This window comes from Erithacus rubecula (genome assembly GCF_903797595.1).
Source record: "Erithacus rubecula genome assembly, chromosome: 8".
Taxonomy (NCBI): Eukaryota; Metazoa; Chordata; class Aves; order Passeriformes; family Muscicapidae; genus Erithacus; species Erithacus rubecula.
Window position 1 is genome coordinate 30528883 of NC_136659.1, and position 19645 is coordinate 30548527.

The 19645-nt window shown below is 39.8% G+C and overlaps 1 protein-coding gene across 9 annotated transcripts in view; it reads right to left on the bottom strand.

The window, feature by feature from the left end:
- NCKAP5 (NCK associated protein 5) overlaps nucleotides 1–19645 on the bottom strand; it is a 364594-nt gene that overhangs the window by 313601 nt on the left and 31348 nt on the right. For all 9 annotated transcript variants that reach the window (XR_013774902.1, XM_079311233.1, XM_079311234.1 and 6 more), the window contains one exon: nucleotides 4609–4737. Coding sequence is in view for 8 of the 9 variants with exons in the window: in XM_079311233.1 (XP_079167359.1) it covers nucleotides 4609–4677 (69 nt within the window). In the remaining variant the exon portion in view is untranslated. The remainder of the gene's footprint in view (nucleotides 1–4608; nucleotides 4738–19645) is intronic.

Genomic DNA, 19645 nt, shown 5'->3' on the forward strand with positions numbered 1-19645 from the left:
ACTTGACAGATTTGTAGAATTGTGTGATGCTAACCTTGCCAGGAGGAAGATACAGAGGGGTTAGAACAAGATGATCTTTATGATCCCTTCCGGTCCAAACCATTCTATGATGCCATGAATAAACTTCTCAGAATTCTTTACTGAGCCTTTATGTCAATTCCATATCTTATGGTTTTCCTCATGAATGTGCAAACCTTCACCTCTGCAGTTAGCAGCAAACCTGTGCTTCACTGCTGTTCTTCCCTGTATTCTGTCTTCTACTTCAAAATTCCACATTTGTCACCTTTATTAAACTGCTCTCCTTGACTCACTCTCCCCTTGGAAGCACTGGATGTTAGGGATGCTTTGTCTTGCCTCTGAAGAACACCAAAACCTCTTTGAGGCTCACATTCTGTGTGCAATTTCCAATGCTGAACCATACTTTTTGCAGTGTCATATTAAACCCTTGGCATGGGCTTTTCTATGATGGTATGCCCAGCTGAACAAAATTCTGAATTATAAATTAGCACACAAAGCAAAATCCAAGTTTTGAGAGGACCAAAAATACTTGTGGACCCCAAAGAATTTGGCAGCAGCTTTATGTGGAAAAATATTCAGGCTACAGAAGTTAGAGCATTAGCCAACATCTGACAAGGCAATATTTTTAGTGCCACCTTTCCTTTTGAAATGCTGGAATATGTTATGTTGCACAGGGATGTCAGACACACTGTGAATGTCACAGTCAACTAGCAAAAAAAAAATAGGGCAATTCCCAGAATTTAATTCCCAGACATGAAGGGTTTCCCTCCTGCCTTGCTGCTGCAGCACTTTTCACAGCTCTGCTGCTACGTCACGTTCTGTGACACCTTTCATCTGAAGATATCAAAGCAAGCACAGACTCATGTTAATAACAACTATTCCTGGAATACTTATGAGGTGAGAAATTACTATAGCACCAGTTTATTGACAAGAAAACTGAATCAGAGTTTTGTTAATGAGAAAACTGACTTAGAAATGTATTAAACCGAGTTAGGAATTGATTAGAGGTGACAGATGTCAGACTTAACCCCTGAATTCTTGGCTCCCAGCCCGCCACACTTCTCAGCAGTCTCCAAGTGAACTCTGTTTTTGCCCATGCCACCAATCCAGCTGCAGGCAGATGAAGGTATTCCTCCCACGCCCCAGAGCAATTCATTACATTACACTCTCCCCTTATGACAACAAAGTGGTGCCATTAAAGCCCATCCTAGAGAGCTCCACAGGAGCGTGTGACCAGAGTGAAAGCAGCAGGGCACAGTTCACCAGCCACCAGTGAAGCACTTCAGCACAACATGCTTTCAGAAGCAACAGCCTCATTTTCAATAAAACAAAAACTTCTGCTTTGATAAATGCTGGCTGCTTCAAAAAGATATTCTGTTCTCAAATCTCCCCAGCTAAATGCCACCACAGCTGTAAGGGTGAACCACGTGTGTAGGCAGGCTGGGAATTATCCACATAAATAAAGAGCACAGCTTGAAACATTGACTTTTTCCTGATCAAAAGGGCCTGGGAGGCAACTGGACAGTTTGGATCAGGCAAAGGATAGGGCTTTTATTATTTTCAAAGAACACCCCAGTGAATAGAGTAGCAAACGGGGCCCTGGTGGCAGTGATATGTTCTAACACTCCCCTCATCCCACACAAATTACTTAAAAGCTTGGCTTTGGTTCTATTTATGGTTTGGGGTTTTTCCATTTTTCTTTTTGTTTAAGAAATTCTGTAGGGAAAACCTGAAATACAATCAATCCTTTCACGAGTCTTTTGAATATCATTGCTTGTCTAAGCTACCTCCCTCACATACCAAATAATGAATTGCAAATATTAACAAAGAAATCATCTTATAAATCTTCATTTTGCGAAGATTAAAAAAATAGGTGTCTAAATTTTATCAAAATAAATTTTCTATTTAACTATGAATTTTCATATTAGTTTTCTTTGTATATTCCAGCCTGAAATGAATAAAGGACATAGCAAAATCCCTTTCCTTCCTGTTTTTATCTAGTTTCTTTTACTAGTTATTTTCAAATAGTTATGCTTGAATGCAAGACTCAACAGGGAAAAAATTCTTTGCGAAAAAATTCAAACCCATGAAATATTCACTTTGTAAAGCTGTTCTCTTTAACCAAAATCAGAGGATTTAAGGATTTAAATAAAGGCCTGAATACAATAGATTGATGAAATTTATGGTCACATTTTGAAGGCCCAGATCCATATTCTAAGGAGATGGAAGTCATGTCTTTTCATCAGAAATATCTCTTTTCTTTTCTGACTCTTCTATCAAATACCTTCTTAGCTCCTATATTACAGTTTAAGAGACAAGGAAGGAAGAGGAGCTTTTTTAGTTTTTTTTAACATCACTATGCAATACTTTTGGATTAAATCATGGAAAAAAACATTCCAGAAGATTACAATCTGATGCAGATGGGAAAAGCAGCAAAGCCAGGCAGGGTAAGGAATGTTATCAGAAACGCCTATTTGTATCTCATGGTCCAGAGTGCAAAAGTACAAACATATTTTCTTTAAACACCCAGAAAATGTAATTCTTTCTGAGATATGATAATGTCTAAAGTCTCCACCAAACAAGGAGAAGCTGGATTTGAGAGAATCAAGGCCAGATTTCCCAAGCAGTGTCCAATCCTGAATGCCTGAGAGGTTAAACATAAAACCTTTGGGAAGAGGGAAGACAAGAGACACCCAAGAACTTAGACAAGCAGGGGACTGGACTGGACTAAAGCACAATGCTCAAACAGAATTTCATGATACAAGGGTAAAGAAGATAAATATGTATGAAGGCAATAATTCAGAGGAGTATGCTGGAATAGGAACTTGGGGATAACAAGAAAAATACAAAGGGCTTTACTTTTCCAGGTTCAATTTCATGGAGTCACAAGGCACCCATGTGATTTACTACCAGGCTGCTGAAGGCAGAATCTCAAAATGTCTCTTCCAATTTGTTATGAAATAACAACTGGGAGTAAACAACAAAGTACTCAAAAGTTTCTAATTAAATGTATAGATGGCACTGTCAGATCTAGTTATACATATTTGATTCAATGAAAATCTTCACAGATACAGAGCTGTAACACCAAATACAGCAAATGGAAGTGTGCTCTGAAACTCAACAGATGACACAACCTGTAAATGCCACCTGTAGTAGAAGACATTGCTTTACAACTGTGTAATAACAGCATGATGGGTTTATACATACAAAACTTTGGAATATTAACATATTCCTTTCCCTCAACACATTTCCTTCAACACTTTCACACCAATATGAGTTGATCAGCCACAGAACTTCAGCTGCCACATGTTGGCACTAATTCACTGACCTCAAGCCAGTGCTTGAAGACTGATTTCAGATGTGTGCAGTCTCCCATCCTACTTACCCCTTGCTGGGAAGCAGGGAGGGAGTATCACCATCCCATACAGCCACAGTTTCTGTTTCTCCTCCAATTAAGTCCTTATGGGTGCTTCAATACACACACAGCATTGATTATAACACAAAGCACTTTGTGTAACACAAGATTTCCTATGTTGCTGGTAAATGTCTCTCTCTACTCTCCCCTTACTCAAAGGGATGGGGAAGAATTAGACAAAGTGCCCTACTTTGGCTATAAATAAAATCCAAGTTTCTACTATGTGAAACTGGAAGCCAGAAATTTCTCGTTCCTTGTTTCCATCCATACAACACATTAAAGTCACCTCAGAGAAATGAAAGTTTATATCTTAATACATTTAGTAAAGGCTAAAACTAGCCCATTTACATCAGTGAGAACATTTAGGGGAAAATTGTACTGATTTGCCATATTAAGCAATGTCTTTATGCAAAATTCACAACTTCTAGCACTTCCCTTATCTTTTAGTACCCAGTTTCTAACAATATTATTTTCTCTAGATAAACATTGACAGTCTGTGGTCGATTGTTTGGATCACAGCAGTACATTTTAGCTGCAGGATTTAGGCTAGAGTCTGTTCTGGGGTTGTGTATGACTAGAACTAATAAGAGAGGTTTAGGCCCTGGGACTAAACATACTTCTGAGCCCACAAAACCTTTCAGATATTTTCTGTCTCCGGGTGTATTACATAAAGCTGTGAGTTCATACCAAACCTTCCTTCTCTGCCCACAAGCTAGAAAGAGTTTTAACACAACCCAACCTGCTGAGTGTGTGCAAGGTGAGAGAGCAGCTTTTGTTGCAGGCTGAACAACCTGGAAACAATCACATCTCAGTATCAGAGCCCTGAGCTGCATGGCCTGAACAGATGAGGAGCTCATGTACTAAGTACAAAGCAACACAGGATGATCCCACAGAAACTGAGGAGTGTTTTAATCTGTTATTGTCTGGATTCCTTCCTTGTGAAAATTTAATGAATTCAGGAGCGTCTTTCTATAAGATGATAAGTTTCTACCCAGGATGTTGTAAAATTCCTCCACTACTTTTTTTGCTGTGGAATCTGAATAATCAGAAAATGTGATATTGTGATGAAGAGATAAACACCTTTAAAAATACATTTCATTGTGACTATTGCCTCTTAAAAATTAAATTTTTATGACAGGATATATTCAGTAAATGCAGTAAATATTCATTCTTACCACAAGACTGCTGTCCAGAGAAAGCCTTTTCCCAAATTCCCTTTTCTGTAGGTGTCTTTTTCTCTCCATAATTGAGGTTATTGGTTTTCCTTTTGATTGACTGGAAATGTCAGGTTGCTTTCAGCATCACTGGAAAGAAAAAAAAAAAGAATAAAATATTTAAATGAATTTAAATGCTTATTTCAATATCCTACTTAACTGTTACTGTCTTTCATCATTAACTTCATAATAACCCAACAGCTAATAACTTTGTGTTTCTAGTAGGCTGTGTTCCAGGAATAAATTTTCTGTGCCAAAAAAACTAAACTCTCCAAAAAGAAATGTTACCAATATGTTTGGGTCACTTCTCAAAGGAAGGAGGAAAAAAAAAAAATCTGCTACAACTGTCTTTGGCAATATATCCACATTTCCACAGTCTTTTGAACTGGGCTTGGAGCTGAATTTGCAGAGCCAATGAATTACCTGAGGCTGGGCAGCAGGAGGGAAACAGTTTGTATCACATTAATTGCACTCCTCAGTGAGCTCTGCTTGTTGGCACATCTGTGCCGCTACTGTGATGTACAAATTTTGGACCTAGTCCTGAAGAGTTCTAAAAGCTTTGAACTCCCATTATCCTTAACAAGACACAAATGCCCTCAGCCCTTTCCTTAAGTTTTTAAGGTCGAAGATTCTGCTGTAAAAATCAGACAGTCCCACTGCTTGTACAGAACAGCCAGGGAATTCAGCCCATAAAGGTACCACAGAGGGAATTATTCTTTCCAGTTTGGTAGGGTTTGGTAATTCCTGGCCAGTGGTTTCTACTAAAGCCAAGCCAAAGCTTACAAGTAACAACTGCCAGTCCTCTTCCCATATGTTCTTAATTCTATATGTATTTTAAAGTTTCAGCTTGTATTTTAAGATATTGTTTGTGATACATGAGTATAGGCAAAATTAATGAATTTATTCAGGATTTAGTAGAATGATAACAGAAATCAGAATCTGACCTAAATTAAGGCAGGCAGATATACTCATAGAGACCCATGCACACAAGTTTTCTCCTGCATCTCACAGTGACTGAATTTACTGCATCACAGTCCCATTGACCAAAAAACAAGACTTGGCAAAAGAAGATCTGTGCGTTTCTGATCCTTTTTGCTTGCTGTGAACATCACCTTGGGTCACACACAGCCAGGTGATGCACAAATACCTCTGCTGTAGGGTAGCACAGCTGGCATTTCCAAAAGCAGCCCTGCACATGCCCTCCAGACACGTTTGCATGCCTGTGACAGACCTGCCTCCTCACGCACCTGTGAGCGGTCCCATCTGTCACCGTGGGATATCAGGCGGATAAAACCTTCCCAGCTCTCTCCTCGAGCTGACCCCAAATGCTCTGCCAGGAGGGCACACACTGTCCCAGTCTGGGGTTTCTCCTTTGCCCCGAGATCACCCCAGAGGGACATGAAGGTGGTTCAAACCCTGGTTTTCGCTGAAGCAGCTGAAGAGAGATTGCTGGAGACGGTTTTCTCTTTTTCCAGGGATTGTTTATTATTTCTTATCTCAGTCACCTTTTGCCTGGCCAGCAGGGTCTGCTCAGCCTGGCATCCATGGTGAAATCTGCCTGGTGAAGGCAGGGCTTATCTTATATAGTTTGTACTACGTATTACATGTTTACAAAATTTTCCCAATACAATACAATTTTATTAAATGGTCCAGCCCTGACCCCATCCAATCCAAGAGTGCCAATGTGTCACCCAGCATGGATGACATGGAGAAGGAGGAAAAGGAACATGTCCCTTATCATAAACATTCAAAAAAACCTATTTATCTACATTCTAACAATCTAATTTACACTTCACTAATTTTGGTAGCTTGTTTCCATTCTCCTTGTGCTGACAACTTCCCCCAGGGGTTAGAATTCAGCACCTGTGACACCAGGGTCTCACTCAGAGGTCTCTGAGACCCTTGCCAGGGGGGTTTTAAGATCCCCAAAGAGGCCAGGCGTACGCCCTAGGCTCCCACACACAAGAGTCTGGATGTGGACCAAGCACTGCAAGGAGAGCAGGATGCCCCCGGTCCAGCTGCTGAAGCCAGCAGGAGTCCAGAGGGCTCCCAGAGGGACACTGGGGTCATGGTGTATGGTGTGGGCATCACGCTGGGACTGCTCATATAAAACACTCCCCATGGGGAAGCTGTGAGTGCTCCAGCTACCAAACCATGCAGTGCTGAACCCAGCTGCTATTGAACAGCACCTGGTGCTTTCTACTCTTCTTTTGTACTCCTGGTTTATACTCATGCAAGACCAGAATTTAGACCATTTTCTCCCAAACAGGTAAAAGTTAACCTCTGAGAACATGCACCTACAATGGCATGAAAATCTGTTCTTGCACTGTGCTCATTGCTGCTTTGTGGGGTTTTCTTCAGGTTTACATGTAAACCCTTGCTTGGTTTTTTTGTAGTTAAACCCCTAAAACTACACATGGCATTTAATTCAGCTCATAAGGGACCTCAATGGTATGATATCACATAATTCCTATTGTCTCCTGATTAGTGAGCAAAAGAAACACTGCAATAGATTTAAACAAACACAGCAGCAATGTGTTATACTGTTTGTGTGATTATGCCAGAAATTAGCAAATGACATTATGTAATCATTATATCATTCTCCTGAGCATGCATCATGCCTGGAGAGCAGGATTTCTACCAAGGGAGCATTTGTTGAGCCCAGAACTCAGGAATGAACTGGTGAGAGCTACAGCTGGAGCCAGTAATCCCCAAGGAAGGTCAAGTACTTAATATGAGTTAAGTGCCTGAAGTTTCTGTCTGCAGGTATTTGGTGGAACCATCCCAAATTCTGGTTTAGAAGTAAAAGCAGGAAGGATTATTATTAATTATTCCTATAGTTTATACGTTGCCCTGGGCACTTGAAGAGGATTTACTGTAGCCATACCTAGCACAGCACAAGGACCTACTGGTGTGCTGGTGCAGCAGCTCCAGACCTGCTGGCTCCACTCCTTCCCCCACACACACCACAGGAGCTCCCAGCTCTGCTCATTACCTTTAGCAGGCTGTCACACATCTCTCTGAAGAGTTAACCACCTAAGGCTAGACACACGAAGGTCTGAATCACAGGTAATTATCAGACAAGATAATACAATGCATCACCTGTACCAACACATGTTGATGTCTCAAAGTACCATCTCAGGAGGCCCTTAAAGAAAGATGATCATCAGAGTGAAGCACTTAAGAAAGACAGAACAAGTTTCCATCTTGGAATGGTCATTTTTGTGCATCATACTGATTGCCACAAAGAAAAACAATTACCCTCCCAAGAAAATCTCTCTTCCTCTGAGACCAAACAAAAGACTAACAAAAACTCAGAATGGAGCTAACATGTCCACTGGGAAGCTCAGCAGAAAAGAAACAGTTGTCCAGATGGAACAGTCTTGGAACACAAAAGTGCTGAGAACCAGTTTGCCCAATCAGCAGAAATACTATTTTTCTGTTACCAAGAGAACAGACTGTAGAAATGTACCTGCCTTCCCTGACCAATTTGCTTGTCAATATGTTTACAACAAAGACCCCAGTGGTCAGCACTCAGACCCTGATGATCCCATTTAACTGGGTAAAACAGAACTATTGCAGTCACACCTGATTTATGGTGTCTTCATCCATACTGCACTCACATTTGTACATTTCCAAATCTCTGGGGGCTCATCTCCTAGTTCTTTGTGCTGCAGGAAATGTTTCTGCTGTAGGACTCCTCCCTAAGGGACTATAGAGATCATCTGTGTTGATCATATGGGGGCAGGCACTCAGTAATGAATGCCATATCCCCAAGAAGTGTATGAGGATCAGCCTAAGAGAATGCAGGTCCCAGATGTTTACCCAGTGTATTTTCAGGTTTGCACTGAGCTCAGGGCAGGAGGGGCTGTAGAGACAGAAAAAAACTCTCAGAGGAAGACCCAAGAGTGATCTTGCTTCTCACTTCCAGGAAGCCAGCAAGCCAGAGGCATCAGCTTGATTGTATATCCTAAAGTGCAGTATTTTTAGTACTCAGTACAAGAATGCTCATTATTTCAGGAGATGGCTTGAAAAGTATGCCCTGGAGAAATGGTGTGATTAACATAGAAAAGCACTCTCTAAAATCTATGTGAGAAATTTCTTGGATTATAATACCCTCTTCATTTCTAGTAGTAACAAAGGATGATTGATGTATATTGCTTTAGCTGATGAAAATGTACAACATTCCTCAGATAGGCATCCAAGATATTTTCAGGCAGTTTGAAACTGCAGTCACATTTCAACAGAGTTATGCCAACATATGCCAGCTGGGAACTAGCACACAGTATATCTGTTTGGTAACTGGAAATAGACTATATTTATTTTTCTCTCACAAACATGTATAAATTTAACAGTTATGACACATGACAAAAATGACAGCTCTGCAAACCAGCACCCTTTTGTTTAGATTCAGAGTAGATACAATGCAGCCTCCTCACTCTTGGCTTTGCAGAACTTAATGCTGCCAGAAGGCAAATCACCCATGGGGCAGCAAGATATTCCCTCTCAGCAGCCAGCTTGTCTTCCCCAGGTGTTAACAAGAGGAGAGGATTTGTGGTTTGTAGAAATCTAACTGTTGGGTAACACAGGGAGGCCAGAGTTATACAGTGATCACCTTTAAATGCTTTCTCTACTCTGTTAGCTCTTCTTGCTTGACAGCCAGGCTTTAAGAGTGAGAAAAGACAACCAGAACTGGTATTATACCTCAGCAAAGAGAGGAGGAAAGTAATATCACTGGCATAGGTCAGGGAGCAGAATGAGAAAGTAAAGATTGTCATCCATGCAAATGTTCTTAGAATGAACAGGTGACCTAAAGGTGAAGAATTTTATATCTCATTAGCAATCTGAGGACTGCTTCAGTTTCCTAGGAACCTAATTGAATGGAGTCAGTCATTTTGCAGCTGGGTTTCTTTTGCCAGCTCTGGTGTTAACAATGTGCATACACTGGCTTTTATTGTGGTCTTTGATGGGGAAGTACAATAAGTACAGTTTATCAGGGCCTCCCAGAACTGGAAAAAAAAAATATTCCAGAATTAAAGAGTTAATGTTTAACAGATCAATGTCCAGCTCTATAAAATCACTACATTTGTCTTGCTAGGCATAGCCCAGTAAATATATACTAGTTTGTACTAATGAACTTGATTATTTTTCCTGGATTTTTTAGGGGGGGGTTCATTTTTTCTTCCCCTAATGGCAGAGTATGTAAACCATTCTGCCTAGTCATTAAAAGGCAACCATGAGCATGGTTTCATTTCCACACCCTTATCTCTCCCCATCGTGGTATTTAGCTTGGTCATGGACTTTAAGTGACAAAGCAGAAAAATAATTCCTAAATTCTCCCTTGAGATGGCATTCCAAAATTCAACTCTCGAGTAAAAAGAAAACTGCAACAACATCAGCACTTCTGCAACCTGACACTCAGCTAAATGCAAAAATTTTGCCCCAATGTATTTCACAGCAGCACTGTGGGCCTGCCCTGCCTAATGCCAAATACTCCCAGGTATTTGCTGAGGCTGGTCAGCAGTTCATTAACACTAATGTACATGTCATGCACTCACACCCACTGGATTAGGTTGCTATTTAGATTAGCAAGCTGCATTTTTGCAGACATGGAAGGAGAATGTGCCATGTGACAGCATTCATGGGTTAATTAAATTAGACAAATTCCAATGCAGGAAGCTAAAATGCTCAGATGACTGGAATATTATGGGAATTACAAGACAGCAAACACAGTATGCTGTGCCCTTCTGCCTATATACCTGGATATTGACTGGCTTTGGAAAGTTGCATTAAAAATATGTCAAGTGCTTCTGAAATATATGGGCAGAATAATATTTTCCTAGTTCTTTTTTTGTTGCTTTCCTGTAGAATAATTGATTTTCATGCACACCCCAAATTTCTTACAATCTCTAAAGTGGTTACAAAGTTTATTGGAACTGTACAGGCAATTCCAGTGTCAACTGTGTCCTGCAAGTTATTTTGTGACCCAAAACACTCCCTAATCCAGTGGTCCTATAGCTCTGACTGAGAACTTTCTAGCACTCATAGATTCATAGAAAGGCTTGGGTTGAATGGACCCTAAAGGTCACCTTGTTCTAACCCTCACACCACATGCAGGGATGTCACCCAACTAGACCAAGGTGCTTCAAGCCCCAACCAACCTGGCCTCAAACACTGTCAGGGATGAGGCTTCCACATTTATCTGGACAACCTGTGCCTTACCACTCTCTGAGTAAAGAATTCCTAACACCTAACCCAAGTCTCTCTTCTTTTAGTTGAGAATCATTCTGCCTTGTCCAACCGCTATCTGCCCGTTCTAGACCAGGCCATGATAAAGTAGCCCCACAAAGAAGTGTGGGAAGGGCCAGAGCTAGACAAGGAACCTTCTCATCTTTCACCCTCCCTTGGCAGGGTGTTGGACTAGATGATCTCCAGCCCTAACTATCCCACGATTCTTTGATTTTTTTGTGGTTTTAATGAAGTACAGTGACATTGACACATGGCAGTCTACAAAGGAGAGCCAAATGCTGTGGGTCTCTCCTGCTCTTACCCTGTCCCTCACAAGGGAACCAGTAAGAGCACATAGAATGGTCTCATGCAGTTTCTGATCACTTGCCAGCAAAGAAGAGACTCTTAGTAGAATGTTCTAGAAACACAGCATTTGAAATAAAGAATCTCAGCTCTAAATTTCACCCTGTTTCAGCCACAGTTTCCAAAACATATTTATGCTTTCTTCATGCAAGGTAATCCTCCGTTTATTCAGCAAACTAAACAACCAGTAAAGCTTTCTATGGCTTTATAGTTTGCTTCTAGGATTTAAACAAGTTCAGATTAAGGGCTTAAATCCAGCAAACCTATCAGTGTGCTCAAAATAATACCAGGAATTTCAATACATCAGAAAATAAAGAATACGGTATTAAAGATGTTATTACTACGACAGCTGTCAAGATGAATTGCATGAGAAGCATTTAAAAGATTTATATCTCAGTATCTCACCAGGTTAATTAAATGGATGCATGCATTCATTTAAGAGGATAAGGTAGGTTGCAGTGACATAAAATGAGAGGGCACAAGATTATATTCTTTCAGCATTAACAAGAACGGGTTGAACCAATATCATTTCCGTATTCTGTAATAAGCATGATTCATCCATTGCCATTTTCAGCTCTCATTTTCTTTCTGGCAGAAAGAAAAAAAAAAAGACTATGAACATTTATAGACTAACATAATCAAAGCTTTAACCTTTTCAGTGTTTTCTATTTGGATTGGCTGTCCATTTTTATCATAGGATTTCAGGGCCATGCCTCAGGGAGGAGAGGAATCGCCAGTAAATTACACCAAAGAATGTTGAAAGGTCAAAGGATTACCCTCCCCTGTTTGCTTTTATGGGACATATGAAGCATTCATATTATGCAATAAAATTATCGAGACAAAAATGATGAAAGATAAGCAGACAGAATGCATTAATCTGTAGTCAGGGCAGCATGGGAAGAAAAAGGATATATTATAGTGTTATCATCAATAAAAAACAGATTATGACAATGGTGTTTCTGTATCCTTAGCTTCTGCACTGAAATCAAATCCTTCAGAACATATAAGTCCTGTAACCAAGAAAAAGATATCCCAGCATGACTGAGGCTATTCAGGCTGAAGGAAACATTAGATCCAAAGCTCCCATTTCTTGGCTCAGTTTCTAACCACCTATTATTATATGTTACTTATTACCAAATACTATTATAAATGATGTGAAATAGGTTATTATGTGGTAAACATGGACTCCCTTAGTCATGGAGCCTCTTTCAGCAAGGCAAGGCAGTTAATCTGCAAAAGGCATGTTCTGAACACCACAGCAGCTGCCTCTGGGGCTTTCAACACACATTTGTCTCCCTTGGAAGCCACAGCTGAGCTTACTCAGAAATAGTCAGTTCCAGCCACCTGCAGAAGCTGAACTCCAAGACCTGAGGAAATTTCACTGTTACTGTTCACAGACCTGCAGGGTTATGTGGTGATTTCAAGGTTCAAAACCAAATGCCTCATTTATATCCCAATAAAGGCTCCTGTAGAATCAACTAGACACAACCTCTAATCTAGTACATCATAAATAGGGCTAGCTATTTCTCATGGTAAAGTGGCTGGCTGGCAGCAGAGATCCAACAAAAATCTCAAACATTGAATTACAAATCTTCAGGAGCAGTGACATCCAGTTAATGTTGTATGTTCCAATATTCAGAAAAAGAAAAGAAATTAAATCCAGCATCTGAATCAGTTTGGTAGACAACTAACTGGAGAAAATAATTTAAAACACATAGTCAAGTTCTCTATGTTTTGCTCAGTTTGATCTGTGTTTTCTTCCCATTTTTCTTTTATCAGTACAAAGCAAGGCAGTACTCAAGGAAGTTAAAGAATTTCAGATCTACATGTAAGATCTGTATCAAGGTCTCTGTTGCAAGCAATGGTGGATTGCCAATTCAGTTTTTGAAACCAGAACTAGAAGCTTTTGAAATGTGCCTAAAGATTCCTCCCTCTCTGAGGCAGATGCATTTCAGTCAGCATCTCTTTTGCCTGCCCATCTGTTGTAATCATAGTCCAGAGGGACCACTAAAAATCATCAGTTCATTGTGTGCACTCCACCCTTCCACCTGCACTGCTAAAAGAGATGATGATGTCTGCAATGGTCACAGTATCCCAAATAAATGCAACTCCTTTTGGTCCTTCTCCCCAGCAGAGATTAAAGGAATGAAAGATCATTTATTTACTGTGGTATTCCAGCTCAGTGGACATGAGGAATTATTAAACCTCCTTAACATAGTGTCCAGACATCTGGTTTTACTCCTCAGAGCACTGGGTAACACTTCAAAACGTCCACATGGCTCAAAGGAAAACTCCCAATAGAAAGTAAAAATGTTTCCTTAGTTACAAGGAACACGTTCAGCATCCAGCTCTGTGCATCCTTAGATAAACAAAGTCATTTGCATCAGAGGGAAATGTCAGTGTCAAGGCTGCAGAATTAGTTCCTAATGAATCTGGGGCTTTGTGGGTTGTAACATGGTGTCTCATATTTCACCTTGCTGTACAGACACTCCCAGTGGGCCAGGGGCTGTCCTTACATTACAGGCAATAACCTCATGATGAAGGTATTAGTTCAATAACAGCCCAGGAAAGGAGCTGAACCAAGCTCCTAATCCTGTTCTGTCCTGTGAAAAATAAGGGAAGATAAGGTACAGTGAAATTCATATCTCTCCATGACCTGGGAAGGGGGCAGCTGAGAAAGTTTCACTCTTCTGTTTGCACAATGTGAAAATAGTTCCTCCACCCCCCCACGAGTGAAGTCCACCCTGGGGAAGAACAGGGGAAAGACAGCATTGATCTCTTCCAGCCAAAGCAGAACTGAGCCCCTGGATTGAAGGGATGGACTAGCAGAGAACAAAGCAAGAACACAGCCTGTCAGCTGAGCAGCTCCAGGTGCTTCCTGAACAGAACACCATGCATGTTTCTATCAGAAAAAAAATAATGTATTATTTACTTTTCTGTGCAAATGCCTTCAGAGCTCTGTAAGTCTGTGCAGTAAGGACAGCTACAGATACAGCTCTTGCACTCTGCAGTCACCTCTGTTCACTGCTATGGACAAAACACACAAGAGATGTGGTACCAAAGCAGAATTTGGAGGTGCCAGAACTAATCTAGCTCCTAGAAGGATGGGCACTGAAACCCTGCAGCTGGTTTCTCACCTTTTCAGCCTTTACAGAAGTTACAATTCTACTCTAATTTCAGCTGACCTAACATTATCTAAGGATGACCTCAAAGAATTCAGCTCCAACTCTCATGAATGCTTCAGCAGTGTCTGAACTTCATGGTCACAGCAGAGAGGTGACAAGGTACAACTCAGCTCTACCACCTTCAGGTTTTTTGTGGGATGTGTTCCCTACATATTGATGAGAATATATAAAGAAAAACTCCAGGGAGATATCCCAGCCAATATAACTTCACTTTATTCTTACACAGCAGAGCATGTAGGACTGTGGGATATCAAGACCATAAAACTGAAAGGAATTGATACACATTGATTAAACTCCATCTTCAGCTTATGGCCAAGGAAACTATCATGGAAACATTAAAAATGAATGATGTTCTGTCTTCATGCATATTTTCTTAATGGTGACAGAACAGTGCACAGTGTTGGCATACCAAACAGCCTTTCACCTCTTATCCCTGCAATTCTAGAACAATCTCTATTGAATTCAGCCTGGGCCAAAAGGATAGAGACAAACTTTATGGAAATCATACAATTGCAGCAAAGGTGATTAAATTATTGACTTGGGAATGATTAACCAGTCTCTTCATAGCAGCTTTAAAGAAGGACAAAGAAGAGACTAAAATGTCAAGGAATGACCATCCAAACAAGCTTGAGAGACATATCCTAACACTAGAGAGAGTGAGAAATTGATTAGGTTTATTGACAGTAGGCTGAAAAGGAATAAAGAAGAGCAAATGATGCTGAGTATCTGAAGAAATTACTTAAGTGAAATCCAATGCAGAGAATCAAAGGAACACTTGCCATATGAAAAAATAAGGCAGAATAAGGCACAAAAAACCCCAAAACCTGAAAGCAAGAATGCTGTCAGCAGTGAGATGCCCAGCAACCCTGATGAGGAAGAAAATAGTCTGTTCTGCCTTTCTTCTCAGCATCTTTTTACTTTGTCCTAATTCATCCACACTAGAGAATTAAAGGCTTTTGTTTTTGAAAAAATATTACTCCATCCTTCTCTCCATGCCATAAGCTGCTGGCAGTGATTATTCCAGTTCCTCAGTGTGATACTGCTTGTCACACACTGATTTCTAATTTCTCCATCTGCCAGAAGTGTAATGAAAATGTAAATTTAAAAAAAATAATTAATTTCCGACTTAAAAGGTTCATAGCTATTCTATGCTTCATATCATTCTCTCAGTCTTTAGCTCACCTGTGCCCAATTCTACCAAAAATGTCAGTGAACATACAGACTGCCATCACAGATAATAATACAACACTTTGGAATTATGGATACAGTACTATCAAGAAAATATTAGAAAGAAAAGAGCTATATTATTTTAATTCCTTAGTCTCTCTTGAGCATCTGTCCATTTTGAATGAAAAGTACAAAAGAAAACAAAAAAAAAAAATCACCAACCAAACCAAAACTACTGGCAATTCATAAGTCAGTTATTCTCCAAAATCTGAAAGATGTTTTTGCTTGTAGAAACAGTTGGGTTGGCACAAAATTTTCCATCCATTTTTTTCTAATGACTCAAAGTGGACAATTTTCACCTAGATAATTTCTTGGATGTAATACTATGCAGATTTCAATAAAACCTTCAAGTGTATCATTTATGCACCTCTCCAGATTTGCAATAACCAAAGTTATTCAATATTACTATTTAGCTCAAAATACAGCTGGGGGATAAAAAGTATTATTAACATGGAAGGGAAAAGTGTTAATACACTTGCATGATCCAAATGATCCATTGTGAATTTCAAAACTAAATATACTCTTTAAAAGATTTATTTTTTTTCTACATAAGCTTTATTAATTCAGGGTAGATTGGGAAAAAATCAGTTTTGAGCATAAGCAAGGAAGAAAAAGATCTACTTGGTTCATTTCAGGTAAACCCTAAATGTTTACCCATATTTTGAATTGGAGATTTAGGTGATTCACTGACTTCTCCTGTCTCAGTTTCTCCACTGTCCTGTGGAGGTAGCAATATATAAGTGTCATTTACTGAATAAATCCTCTTTGTCAAAGACTTTAATAGTGAAATTTTCTATTAGTGCTGCTTCTCTGTGTCATTACTCTTCTCTATCTACCAGATGTGCACATCACTATAAATTCAAACAGGAGAATAATCCTCTCTCCAAACTCTGCACTGTGCTGTGGAAGACACTCAGTTTTCATTCACATCTTACTGTTTTGTCAAAATTCATTTAATGGGAGAAATTCAGCTAGAACTGAATTTAAGCTAACAAAAAAAAAATTCTGCCACCAAAAGCAACTCTATAGCTGAGACAGATATCCTCTAGTCCCTCCACAGATTTAAACTTATCTTCCCTGCAGGAGAGACTAGGAAGCATTAAAGCAGCATTAAAAAAATAATTAGAGCAGGTCCCTTTTTTCTTTAATAGTGGGGAAATTAAGCCAGCTGCTGCAGTCTGTAGTGCTGTTCACCTTTGATTTTCCTTGTTGGCACAAGTAATATTACCTGCAGCTACTAAAAAGAAGAGAAACTCTCAATGGGACTCCAGGAAAGGGAAAAGAAAAGAAGCAGCCACATAGGGCTTTCGTGGGACTTCTTGATTAAGAGTGTGCCCTACACAAACCAGAAAGTTTCTCATCCTTCCCCCCATTCTTGGACAAGGATCCTGTGAGTGAAATCTCCACCTCTGCTTTGCCCCACACCTGCTGAGCCACCACATCCAAGCTGAGCATGGTAAGAGCTAAAGGCACCTCCCCTCAACTGCTGCTGGTTAAGTCAAATCTAAGGAGGGGTCTCAGTTATGATTCCCAGAGTTAAATTAAATCCTCTTGAACTCTGCATCCAAGCTCAGAATGCTCAGTGAACATAGGATCCAATCCTGGAATTCAGGTAGGGAGGAATAGCATAACTTGTTTTCACACAAACAGCCAGTGGGTAAAAGTGAGATTCCAGGGCTTTACTGGGGAGACAGGACCCATCAGCAAGATTTGCACCCTGCCAGGAGCAAGGAAAACCCTGCCTAGGGTTTGTGGTGCACTGCATGTGGTTATGTTGCAAACCATTGATGTTAAAAACCATTCTGCTTCCAGAACTGCACCCAAAACTATCATCTAGGTGATAAATTCTTGGCAATGTCTTATTAAAGCTTTTTCTTGTGACAGGAGAATTTTCTGGTAATCAAAAAGAAAAGCAATTCACTTGATTAAAGATAAATTGGTAAGTAGAAATGACAGAACTGGTTTGCCATGAACATCAGGATGCATTTCCAATCAATAACACCAGGACAGAATTGCAGCTTAAGGGAAGGAATTTACTAGCTGTAGGAAAGCACATCATTAAATCCTAGACAAGTCTACAGATCCTCAAGCACAGAGACAAGGAGAATGGCCAAGCTGAGGCTTTGCAGATTGTGCTACCCTTGTCAGTCATCTGGTGCTCTCTGTCCTTTACTGGTGTAACCTCAAAATGCAGATGAAGATCTTGGTCTCAGAAGTTGGAACTAACAGGCAGTGACATAACAGAGCTGTTTATTCAAATTACACAAGGTTTTGCTTTAATGCTTTCCTTCATAGCAGAAGACTTTAAAAACTCTTAATGACTTAGTTGAACTTGTAGAAGTATCTATTTCTCATATCTAACTACAAAGAGAACCTGGGCCTTTTACCTCCAGCATGATGTGGGGATTAGACAAGTCTGATTATTGATAACAAGGATTTTAGCATTTCACCTCTAGATTAGTGTTTCAAACTCAGATGAGGTTGATATTGAATAAAAGTGATTTCCATCAGCTGGCTGCTCAGTGACCTCTAAGAAATATTACAAGTTGGTAGTGGACAGGTGTCTGTATGATTAAAATACACTTTGGAAGCACAGTTGGCACCCTGGAATTTCCTTATTATGAATCTATAATCTGCTCCCCCCAGCTCATAAATTCAAAGTATTCAGGGGCACTGAGATGTCACTAAAAAACAAGGAGGATACAGTGTTCTTTATGAGATTAGCAAAGTACCTCTGGTTCTAGAGCAGTTTTGAGTCCCTGGAAAAATGCTTTTGTGACTGCAAAGATTATCAATGACATTATTAAAACTCATTAATTACATGTTAGGTACCAACATTAAAAAGCTAATAAAAACCTAAAGTGCTGTAGGTTCTCTAGCAAAAATCTCACAGACAACACCATGTATGGTGTTCACTGTAAAGAGAAAAATACACCACAAAGTAGAATCATGCAGGGTGTCCTACATATGCATGAATCAACATGAATTGAATCAATATTCCCAGACATCCACAGAGAACTCAAGTATTTTTGGTAGTAAAAAATGCTAAAAGGCTTTTGCCAGGAGAAGGTTAGCCCAACCTCAAAATGAGGTGGTTCTCTGGCTAGGAATCAAGGAAATAGCTTTTCTTTGAGTAGGATTTGTGGGATGGGCTAAGGAAAAAATCTTTATGGCTTTTGAATAACTAAGGCTATAATTCAAGCCTCAAGCTTTTAACCTGTTTCTCTTTAACCCATTCAGAGATTTTGTTCAAGAACATGTGAAAAAATATTTCCCATTAATTTTCTTTCTTGTTACACCAATTCAGAGCAAAGTGAGTCTTAGGCCTTGAGACAGAAGCAGCTTCATAGAACTGAGAGACTTTCCAAGACTATCATGAAAATTTTTGTAGGCTTATCATTTATTTGCATCTGTGTCAATGAAAGAAAGTAGGAAAGTCCTGCACAGAATCTAAAAGACAGGAAAGGACACTCAGGTAGAATCAATTCCCAGCAGTTTAAATACATGTGCAAGAGGTTTCACCTCTCTAAGAGAGGTTGTTTGGTCTGGGCCTGTTCAAGATGCTATAAGATTTATAAGGACATAGAATAACAGTTTCCAAGCTTGACACTGTTGTACTGTAAGGGCAGGACTGTGGATCCATCCAAGAACAGAGCCCTCACCTCAAAATGGGAACAAAACACAGGCAAGATTAATTAGCTCAAGAACAGATTCATCTTAGTTTTGTGAAAAATCAAGAGAGATGAACCACATAAAATAAATTTTATTTAGTTTTCTAATGGTCTAACTAGGAAAGTACTACTAGAAATTTCTTCCTAGGAATTTTCTTTTTAAAGTGATTGTCTTGGCCACTAATTTCCTCTGCAAGTGGCAACTGAAATACAGGGACAAAACCTCTGCTAAACAACTCTCAGCATTTACCCCTCAAGTCTCCAGCTTGAATCCATTAAAATTAGTCTGTGTTTCACATATAGATGGAGTGGTTAAAAAGGAAA